General features: G+C 37.5%; 1 protein-coding gene across 10 annotated transcripts in view; it reads right to left on the reverse strand.

The window, feature by feature from the left end:
* Positions 1-211: 211 nt before the first annotated feature.
* ICE1 (interactor of little elongation complex ELL subunit 1) overlaps positions 212-11,527 on the reverse strand; it is a 35,160-nt gene continuing 23,844 nt past the window's right edge. For 2 of the 10 annotated variants that reach the window (XM_052795511.1, XM_052795870.1), the window contains 7 exons: positions 10,966-11,121; positions 10,241-10,409; positions 6,954-7,114; positions 4,412-4,602; positions 2,875-2,981; positions 2,031-2,129; positions 212-1,124 (listed from right to left, as the gene is read on the reverse strand). In XM_052795511.1, coding sequence (XP_052651471.1) covers positions 943-1,124; positions 2,031-2,129; positions 2,875-2,981; positions 4,412-4,602; positions 6,954-7,114; positions 10,241-10,409; positions 10,966-11,121 — 1,065 coding nt within the window. In that variant the 3' untranslated portion in view covers positions 212-942. Of the gene's footprint in view, positions 1,125-2,030; positions 2,130-2,874; positions 2,982-4,411; positions 4,603-6,953; positions 7,115-7,579; positions 7,632-10,240; positions 10,410-10,965; positions 11,122-11,527 lie in introns of those variants that run through there. The other 8 variants (XM_052795604.1, XM_052795693.1, XM_052795784.1 and 5 more) reach the window with 8 other exon arrangements.

Consider the following 11,527-nt stretch of genomic DNA (forward strand, 5'->3'; position numbering starts at 1 on the left):
TAAAACTACCTCCCCAGCCCCCAGCGCACACCGGAAAATTCTGGAGAGATGCAATACACCCTCGTTCCAGCGGCCAGAACTAGTGTTATGGGCAGTTCATTTAGTGAAATGACCTCATCGGTAATTTCCTCCTGCCTCCCAAAGTAGTATTTATATAAGCTAGAAACAACAGTTCATTCTGCGTTATTTAAAAAGACCAACAAGAACACAATGGTGTTTGCTTCTTTTATTATGAAAGATACAAAAACACAGAGTGTAGTGAAGCTATCATTAAAAACGTGAACTTTTGTTGAACCAATTTTCTATTTACATACACAAAATTCCCCAAGTGGAACAATATCAAATGTGAGACACATTATCAGAATATACCATATATACAAGTTCAGAGATTTAATATCTCTGTTACTCTATACATGATTGTTACACAAAAAGTCAGTTCCTACCTGTCTTACACAAGTATTTTAAATTAAGCTTATGAGACTACTCAAGCAAAATAAAGCAGAATCTGGGCAAAGTTCTGCTATCTGAACAGTTACTTTATAAATATAGTACAAAATAATAGAGCCAGGTTTTCAGCCAGGCTCAATCTTCTGTTGTGTCAATCAGCCCATGCTCCAAAATCATGGAAGTAAAATAATGGAAACTATTACTGATTTTTATTGACATCAAACCAGAAATATCTCAGAGTCAGATGCACTGGTTTTCAGATCACTGACCAGTTATTACGAAAAGCAAGTCTTTTAATCTATTTTTTAAAAACTCTTCCGTCAAACAGAAAAGCGAAATAAAATACTTGAGCTTGCTTTGTGTGATCAGGCATTCTGTTAAAAAAAAAATTAAATAAAAGAGGACACACCACTTTGTATTGTTTTTAACTGGAACCAACTACTGCTTAGTAAAATAAGGCACTTCTTCCTTTAGATCAGTCCACTTCCCTAGACTTTAGTTTAGCTCCATTTTACACAGGGAAGTGATTTCAGCTATGCCACTTGTGACAGCAAAAGGGATGTTGTTAAGAACTGTTGCTCTCCAAGCATGGATGGCCTCAACAATACCTTCCGGATTGCTTGAACCCAAGTCACAGAGTGAATATATGGCTGCCAGCTGCACGCCCCAGGGAACACCTGCAAAAAGTTAACACAAATCACCTTATAGAAACTTTGATATGCAATAATGTTTTTGGGGAAACCTGAATCTAAAGAAACTATTAGTTCAAGAAGTGGAATTAAAACACATCAACAATTGGGATGCCTAAAACCAGAAAGTAGCAAGATGACAACCTGCACACAAATTCCGTAACATCTCATTTTATACTAGCACTTTGCACTTTATTGAGTTCAGCAGGTTTTCAGTATTCAAAGGGCATAAAAGATGTGAGCATCGAGTGATTTTACTCTAGTTAAGGGTGATCAGACTTTTACGAAAACAGTCAGGTTTAGACAGAGTCTGAAACAGACACAGACATACACCACTTACTTGGAACAACTTGAGACTGCAAGGAAAAGAAGCTATACACGTGGTTCAAAACAGCTCCCTAACATCAACCAATGCACTTTGCAGTCTCACTGCAAAATATACTTGACATCCAGAATAACTTAGCAATATAGATCTCTGCTGCCCTAATTGCCTAGCTTTGTCTCAGTCAGGAATCCGGACTGTCTTGCAGCCCCCTCCCAATACAGCAATCTTGCTGCTCAGGTAACAAATTAGCTATTTACTGCTCAAGTTAAGATCACCCTTTAAGTTTTCCGAGGCAGCTGGTATGCTGTTACATGAAGCAGTGTAATTCCAAGGTGGCTGAAACTATCTCAGAACTGTTCTCTGTCTCAAACAGAAGGTAATACACATGCTTCATTAACTTCAGAAGAGAAAGGGACTGAAAGCGAAAACTTGTCCTGTTATGCACTAACAAAACTGCACAAACAGGCTTGTGTTTTGGCATGTGTGTCTCAATTTGTGTGTGTTCTGTTTACATTGGCAAAACTTCACATTGCAGATGTTATACTAAAGTTCCTCTAAATAAGCATTACCTTCCTCTTTTGCATGCTGTACAAACAGTCCTATTACAGAACTAATATTCTTCACTGCAGCAAGATATCCTTCCTTCAAACCTATTTGGCCCAATCGACCTGAAAGAAAAAAAAGATTATTCTGTATCTGACATTCAGACAGTCAACTTCCTAATTTTTAGACTTACTGATTGTCTGTTGAAGTACCAACAGAAAATGCAAATGTCAATTACAAAAATGAGTCATTCTTGTTACAATGTTGTCTTGGGAACAACAGTTGTCCTATTCCTTTTGTGACTAAAGACCCCAAGGAATTGTTCATCAGATTGATCCAACCTCCCGCAGGTTTACAATCTGTAAGTGTAAAACTCTCAAGGAATGCAATTTCTGTTTAACAAACAATATTATATAGCCTACACACTGAAAATATCAATTGAAACCCAAAGTTTATCTATTTAACTTGGAGGCCATCTAGATCCCAAATAAATGAATCTAACCTAAAATTGCAGAAAGAGGTATTATGTTGCATATAAAACATTATTTTATACACTTTACTATAAAGCCTATGTAGCTACAGATGATTTCATTTTAAATACAGAAAACATGTTGGTATTTGTTATTGTGAAATCAGAGTAACATCTCTCAAAACTTAAGTACATGCTTTCCACAGGTTGACAAACAGAAAATATCTGCATAGGATTGTAAAAGTTTGGCTTTTAAGGTGAAAATTTTTGAAGAAAGTGGAAAAAAAAAATAAATCAAAAAACCTGCAAAAATACTTCAATTCACTTTCCAGGCAGGCTGACACTTTCAAAGGACACACTTAGACAAAGCAGAAGTTCAACCAAGAATTTAGATTACTTACCTATTAGCCTAAGTGTCAATGCTATAACACTATCTGGAATGGACTGAGCAGTTTCATGCCCCTTTCTCTTCTTTACCCATTTATCCATAGAAGGCCAAAGCACTTTGCTGGGAAAGACAAAATGAATTTGAAACACTGATACTGCATGAAGGGGTGGTACAATATTTATACAATACTGAATGCAAATGGTTCTTCTGTTTACCATGTATTTCCATAGCTCCACTTCCATCTTTAATTCACCTTCTAGGGAAACTCATAATATTCCAAGCATCCACAACTCCGAGTAATGTAAAGAAGGTTTTAAACCCAAACAATCAAAGCTAACTTTCTGGAGGAATCATTCCTCTTTAGAATAATATTCCTGTTCATCTTCCATTCATTTCCCTGCAACATTCTGCATCTCTACCTAAAGTCAAGAACTCACTCCACTGACTTCACAGATGTATGTGAAATCGCGTTACTTGCAAATGTCATGCTGAGATGTTATGCAAGCTCTTTATATGACTGAAAATTCAGTTTGCATGTTACAAGTAGGATTTGATGCTTGTTTTTAAACCTGAAAGGACCTGAGAGAAGACTTTTTTTGTCCTTAAAATGATGCTAATAGACCTAGCTACCTGTTATCAGCACAACTCCCAACACTCAACTCTGTATGGCTTTACTTAAAATGACATACCTTTCACTGAAGCTAATTTCTATTAATTTTAAAAGTATTTCACTAAAAATAACTTTACTATTTGAAAGCATGGAACTTTTATAGAAGACTTGATGATGGTTTTAAGTTATTTGCATTTACTTTATACTCAATGATTACATTATGTCATAGTTAAACAAATGCCATATTTTTTGAGATTCTACTAGGTTATGTAACCTCTACATAGAAAATAGAGGCTGTCAGATCAGTGTAGGTATCAAAATGAGGTCTTCCAAACCAAGTACGGTAGCACTCCATGCACTGGATTATAGAGTTCAAAGAAAATTTAAGACACTGAATCTAAGTATTACAATGATTTTAGAATTAAAATCAGACTGAAATCAGGGTAGTGTGCTAATGAGTATGGTTACATTTCACTTTCAGCACTGAAGGAGTGCTATTTACACATCAAAAGTTCCACCCTCATGTTCTAGTGATGGGGGGGAGGGGAATTCAACAGTTAAGTTCAGAGAAAGACAATCAATCATTTTGCTTCGTTGACAAACGATCCATCTCAAAATCTTCACAACTGTCCACATATAGCTATTTTAAAAGCAATTCTTTATTAGAATGGTTCAAACAGGGTTAATTTCTTGGACCAGTACCATAAAATCCTACATCTCCTCATTTTAAGATAGAATGAGTAATCAATAAGGCACACAAACACAGCAGTCTAGGTCTCATCAGGTTAAAACACCCTCATTTCTAAGTATCTATGCAATGTTTTATTATGTTAAAAGCAAATCATAAAGTCTCACATTTGGAAAAAAAAAACCCAACACCAAAACAAACCACAAAAAAACCACACAGGAAAACATTTGAAAGAAGTGTTTGCCACAATACCTTATAACATTGTCATGTGTCCAGTCCCACTTCAGGCGAGAGCAGAGTAGATCAACAGCAAATATGTACTGCCAAGCATCTTCACTCAGATCTTCTCCATAATGCTCACTCAGTTGAAATTCTACTTTTGGACATGACTGCATTTCTAAAAGCAGGTTTGAGACCATAATACCAGCATCTAAAGAGGAACTCTGGAATTTTAGAAGGTGATTATCTTAATGCATGAAAAGTTACCAACCCAGAACCAAACTCTTTACATATATTTGATTCTGACAGTCCACAGCATCTTACACCATAAATTCAACTTTGGCTTTGACTTCACACAAACAAAAGGAGTATATAAACTAAAATCTTCAAGTACTCAGTATTTTTTTTTTTTAATGCTTTTACTAAAAGGAGAGTTTGGAAAAAAAAAAACAAACCACAACAAAACCCACAAACCCTACACCCACTCTCTTCTCTCCTCCTACAATTTGGGGATTTTTGGTTCTCTCAATGAAGCTTTAAGGTCAGAAGAGTGTTTTCCAATGCAAGAAGATTAGACTAGTCCTGCTCACTTTGTAAGTTTGGAGGTTTTTTTGTTTGGTTTCTTTTTAAATGATTTTCTGATGCTGAAATTTGTTACTCTTTATTGTTCATTAGGGGCTACTTTCCAAGCAAGTACTTTCAATAGTTGAGGTAGTAATAACTGAAAACATGTCACGTGAAAGAATTCTGCTAATTAAATAGCTAGGGCAAGCAAGGAAATTTAAAAACAAACATCCTTTGAATATCTGAAATATTAAGAAAAAAGTCTAGGCTTATCACATAAACACAGTGGGTGCTCAGCATATCTTCTCGGTACAAAACCTCATATCATTGGCAATTTCTGCAATGGTGCAAGTCACTAAAATGGCATACTTTGACCAAGAACTAAATACCCATTCTATATGAGCTTTACTTTCATAAGTGGAATAATATTCTCATAAAATTATATGTATAACAGACTGTCAACAACAATCCACTTGAAATTTTGCCCTGTATTTCCACCTAAGTAAAACACATCTTACAGATAGGATGATGTCATCTCCTATCACCAATACAGAAATTCCTGAGGTCCTTCTCCCCTGCTGCAGCAGCTCTCATATTTCATAAAGATCCATAAAGAAAGTAGGTAGTGCGAGTGCACAGAATTAATACTTCCAGGAACATTTACTGAGGCCTACTTATGTACTCTATTGGCATAAGATTGAAACCTGTGACCTAATAGAATGGAGAATACAAATTCTTTGCTAAACAGGGATTACAGTACAGCATAACCCTGAATACCAGAGCTTAATGCTACATCAGAACCATGATTGTATCAAAAAAGAAACATATACAAATCCATGCCCTCTTAACTCACTCCACTGTAAACCTGCACTAAATCAGGAGGTTTAGAGGGGCTGTAATTCCAGTGGTACCATATTAAATTCAAAGCTGGTTTCAGACCTTAAAAAAAAAAAAACCCAAACATGCTTTTTTCCAGTGGGTAAAACACCTAAAGGCTATGCTGACAGCAGTAAGCCTGGCTACAGTCCCCAAGGCAGTTGTGGAGTAGCATGTTAGGATAGGGAATAGGTGAGCTATGAATCAAGATTATTTTGTTCACTTGATATTTAGAGAACTAGAGCACTTCCACCAAGCAAGCCTGGCATTAATATGGGGTTTTCAAAACTACCGGGGCTCTAGCCTTCAAGCAAACACCCAAGCCTGTTAAACAAACTCCTTCTCCAGAAGCAAAGTACCTCTGGCTTTCCATCTGTGTGATATAAATTTGCTCCTACTGATATCAAGCATGTCCCAATTCTTCCTCTTTGCAACATCCCTTTCAGGATGGTAATGTGTGCCTGCTGACAACTGACAGAAATTAAATGACTTGCCCAAGGGCTCGAAGACTTGAAGTCAAATCTCAAAAGTCCTTAGGTCCTTAACATTGGTCATCCTTCTGCCATCACTGCCGTTTTGTACTGATCATGCCAACTGCTTATGTAATTAATTGGCTGATATTTTTTTGGTGATAAATGGATATTTACAGCCTACCTCACAGAAAGATCATGAGTAAAAAGAGACAGGCTCATCTTGAAATCAACTGCGATAAATAATTACCTATTACACAGAGAACTATGAAAGACAGACAAGCCCAATACATATTAAAAAACCCCAACAAAACAAAACAAAAACACCACCTCAAAGAACATCAGTCACAGTTCCACAGAGGGACAGAACTGCCTAGTTCAAGAACACTCCAGCCAGAGTTTGAAAACAATATTCACTTTTAATGTTTCATAGAGGGATTAGTATTTAATAGGGAAAACAAGAAACGTGTTGTGTTCTAGTACGGTCTAGACAACCACAGGAAGAAGGCCAGAAGCAGCATTAGTTGTGCAATTGCACAGACTTCAGGGGAGATTCACAGGGTATCTTCACACCCTTCATCAGAAGTAAGCTGCTTGATTTGATTGAGCCAGCAAAGCGACCAATGCAGACAAAAGCTGATCCTGACAATGAAAGCAGACCATACCTGTTCCCAGTTGAGATAAGCACTAAAACAGGCCAGCATCTCGTTGCTTGCACTCTGCCTGACAACTAATTGCATAGCTTTGTTAATTGCACCTTGGAAGACAAATATGTCAGACCACACATTTATGATAAATAAAATCAATTTTTCTGAGTCTGGAAAGTCTAAGGAAGAAAAGAGAGAACAAAGTAAGTTTTTTACATTTAAAACCAGAAAAATATATACTCAGGCATTAAAAGCTAGTAATAAAAGCAAGATAACTAGGAAAGAAGGCATAGAAGTCACGTAACAACTGCAGCCCAGGGAAGGGGAGTCATATTAGCACATCTCAGTCCCCAAATTAAAGACCCAGAAAAAACCCCCACATTCCCCCCCTCCCCCCTTAAGCCACCTCCCCCATTGTAATTTCACTCTTTTTTTTAAAGGGGGGGCGGGGGGGGAGGAAGAGGCTTCCCTGGACTTCGCTGTGTAACAACAGTGCAAAAGGACCGTTCCTTTAACGTTTTGGGGTTAGTCTGCCTTCATCCTTCTTACCACACTTCAGTTCACTAAGGAGAATGGTCTTGGAGCATTGAAACTGGATTCTTTTAGGATGAAATTAAACTGGAAGATGCACTCCAGAAGCCTACCTAATACACTCCAGTCACAAATGAGCACTGTGATCACTGGATCAAACTAGAGCTAGTCCAAAAGAAAAAAAATAATCCTGAGATGCATAATAATGTGAAAATAGGGTCTTCAGTACAAATCCACAGTACTTGCTAACACCTTGCACCCATACACCTATGCAATTCACACGAAAAAACCAACACCAAAACCTCTGCAAAGAACTTTCATGCAATTCAAATATGAAATCTGATATTGCTCAGCAGTTTTCCCAGACTCTGTCAGGGAAATTATACATTATACAAGTTATAAGTGAGCGTATATGAATGATGCATGTCAAAATTTATATTTCCATAAACACAAAAAGTGTGCTACTGATATAGTTGAAGAAACCTCATTCATTAAATTAATTCGGAGCAAGCATCTGACAACTATATATCCAGAACTATACAAGTAAGAGAGGACAGAGTTCCAGGCCATCAAAGGGAAGTTAATAGACCCTTCTGAACACCAAAGCAGAGATCTTCAAGGCAAAATATTAAGATAAAACATGAGCGTGCAGACTGCAAGCAATAAAAAGCACATTGGAATAAGCAAGAAGCAGCTATTACTATCATGCATGAAATGCAATACTGCAATACATATGCCTGAAACACTACTGTCACTATAAAAAGCTATAAAAACCAATGAAAACTGAAAAGCTAAATGTGTCTTCCCTCTTCACTTCAGCATGACTTCTACATTTTTAGAAACATCTTAAGAACTAGAGAGCATATGAAAATACATCAAATCAAGAAGCTTTAATGGATTCACTGAGCATAAAGAATTTATAGAGTTCCACCCAGTGTCTTGGATGGACCTTCTCTACTCTGAAGCCCCTCACCACATGAATGAAGAATGAACTTCTTTTTTGTCAGAACAAGGACTGTTGCTAAACTAGAATTATCTACATGCTGCAACTTGAATTGCCTGCCCATGAATTTGGAACATTTAAAAGACTCACTCAGTGATGAGTAAGAGTTAAAGGGGCATCAACAGAAGAAAAGAAAAAAAGAATAAAGGAGGGGAACAGAGGAGGGGTAAAAGGAAACATAACCAAAGAAAGGTAACATTGAACTTATAGTCATTTAAGGTAGAATACCTGAAAGGAGAACAGAACAAAAAAGGATAGACAAGAAGTCAAGAAAACAGATTTATGCCAGTCTAATGAAGTAGTACTGACTGTTTATAGTCAATTTGGCAATTGTGTAGCTGGCACGTAGCTCACGCTTGTGTTGCCATAATTCTGGTGGGAATTAATATGTGAAACTACATGAAAGAGAAAACCCTAAAATGAATGCATTGTAATCAAATAAAAATAAACAAATTTAAAAAAACAACAAACAACGCTTAAGATGTGTTTACACCTGTTCACACTCAAAAGATAACAATAAAACCACAAAACAACCACAACAGGAATTCATGCAATTGAAAGTATAGAATAGAAAATCATTCAACAAAAACCTGCATTTAGCTACTGAAGTTTGGATTTTACACAGAAAAAGAAAGGAAAAAACCGGGAATGCTTAATATTTGCAAGAGCCCCCAAAAAGACAAAGTACCAAGGCACTGCAAAACAAAAGGCTTAATTGTTAGTTTAGACTAAGAAAAGATATCTGACAAGTAATAGTTTGACATGGTGCAGTATTAAAACTATTAACATGAAAAAAGTGAAAGGAGAGTTATGATGGACTGCATGAAGGACAGAAAAACAGGGGAGGAAACAGGAATTCCAAAAAGAACCCAAGCAAAAAACCCCGATCAAAAATATCCCAACCCAACAAAAAAAAGATAATTAAGAACAAAATAAAATCAAAATCGTTAGTAAGATGAAAAAAAGAGAAAAAGACAGAGATGTTATATGGAAGATAACCACTAACTGAAGCAATGAAAAATTGTAGCATTTTGCTCCCCAGTGCTCTCAAATTTTATTTTAATTTGAAAAACAGATACCAGTATACTGTTTTGAGCCCTGGACGGGTCGGTATTTTCAAACTAAGTGAAGTCCTTCCAGAACTAAGACAGACTCTTAATTTAGTACAGTTATAGTATGTATGTATTACCTTTGTTACCAGGAACAAAAGGAAGGGGAAGGAGAGGAAGGGAACCAAAAATTTAAAAACCTCTCAACCAAGCGAGACTTTGGCTAATGGGAAGTAATAAAACTTTAAGAAGGACATTTTGTACAAATGCACTGGTTCTTGATCAAGGTATTGTTCAACTCCTGACACTATTTTAAGCCAATACATGTTTTTAAATCACACTTGCTTTATCAGTCAGTGCTTACTCAGTTAAAATAAGAAAATACTGATGAGCAAAAACTACGAAATTCCCCATTATCATTTTGGAGATGGTGGGGCAAAAATGAAAGCACAGAGGATCCTAAATAAAATATTTCTTTGGAAAAATGAGACTACTAAGAGCCCAGGTCATCACTAAACTGAGACACAGATGTGGAGGAACTGTGAGAAGGGAAATTTCTTCTAGAACAGTCTGTACTTCTGCACTATACAAAAAAGTTCTAAGGAAAATGTCCCGTTCACAGGATTTTTGTTTGTTTGTTTTTACAAACATAATCATTCTGGAACACTACAGCAAAGACACACACCATATTTAAGATACAAGACCACTAAGCCATACTATACCTTCTTTAAGTAGGCTATAGCAGAAAATGCGGGCTCTTTCCAAATCTCCCAACTGTCGACAAATTCCTGTATAGACTCGACATAGAGCCTGATTGAAATTGTAATTTGTGGCATTCTTCTGAGCCTTGAGTTTATTGAGAATAACATGCAGCAAGGACTCTGCTAAATGCTATAAGGCACAAAAAACATTGTTAGACTATTATATACTTGACTATATTTGATAGCATTATAGCAGTATGACAAGTAAAAAGAATTACTATCTTATTTGCAGGAATACTGTTTGCATACATATAAAAATGCAGAAAAGTAAATCAGAGGCAACCAGTGAAAGAGAAAAGAGTGAGGAGCAACTTCCCGGAATAAACATGCCTTAAAAAGATGCAGAATAGGACTACTATTCTTGAAATATAAATTGTTTAGTTATGTGATTAAAAACTATCTTCCTTAAACAAAAAGTGAGGGCAGGGATAATGACAGGTAGAGGAACCCCAATAACCTAATCAGAGCAAATGGAGCACCCTGACTCGGCTAATCCCAGAGCTACCACAGGAGGAAAAACAGCCCCTTGTCCAGGCGTGGGACTTACTAGATGAGTCAACGGCAGAGTCTCTCCGCAGATCCCCCTACACACTGCAGGAGTGGGGAAGGGGTGTTACTCTCTGCAGTAACATGGGACTCAACATGAGGTGCAAGGAAGGAGAATATTGGGATTGTGCAAGACTTACTCTAGGATGTTTAGAGGGAGGGCTAAAAGTGGGGAGTAGAATGAGAGGCTTAGAAGCCAGGTGCTGGAGAGGCCACGGGTTTAGACTGGGTACCTGCAGACACCAGGGAGTCTGAGTGTTGGCTTCGTGAGGAACCAGAAGGTCCAAGCCAAGTACCTGAAAGACCGGGGGTCTGAGAGTCAGATGCAGGTCAGGCCATAGGTCTGGACCAGCTACTGGAGGGATACGTGTGCGCTTCTGTGTCTGTAAGTGTCAGCACGTGAGACAAGTGGGCAGAACAGGAGTCACCCACAGGATATACTGAGTGTCCAATGTTAGCTACTGGAGGGATCCATACTCTCCACATATATATATACACATGTATTTTCTGCTACCAGGCTTTTACCCTGACCAGCCACAGAAGGGAACAAGATTAGGTGCACACTGTGTGCACGTGTGCCTATTAGGAGTACGTACTCGGCCTTGCTACTGGCTGGACCTGGAAACATTAAGCTGCCGCAGCCTCGGTTCTATGAAGTTACCAGATTTGCAACTCCTAACAAAGATGACCCCAGAACTTGGT

Source organism: Harpia harpyja, chromosome 1 (genome assembly GCF_026419915.1).
Source record: "Harpia harpyja isolate bHarHar1 chromosome 1, bHarHar1 primary haplotype, whole genome shotgun sequence".
NCBI lineage: Eukaryota > Metazoa > Chordata > Aves > Accipitriformes > Accipitridae > Harpia > Harpia harpyja.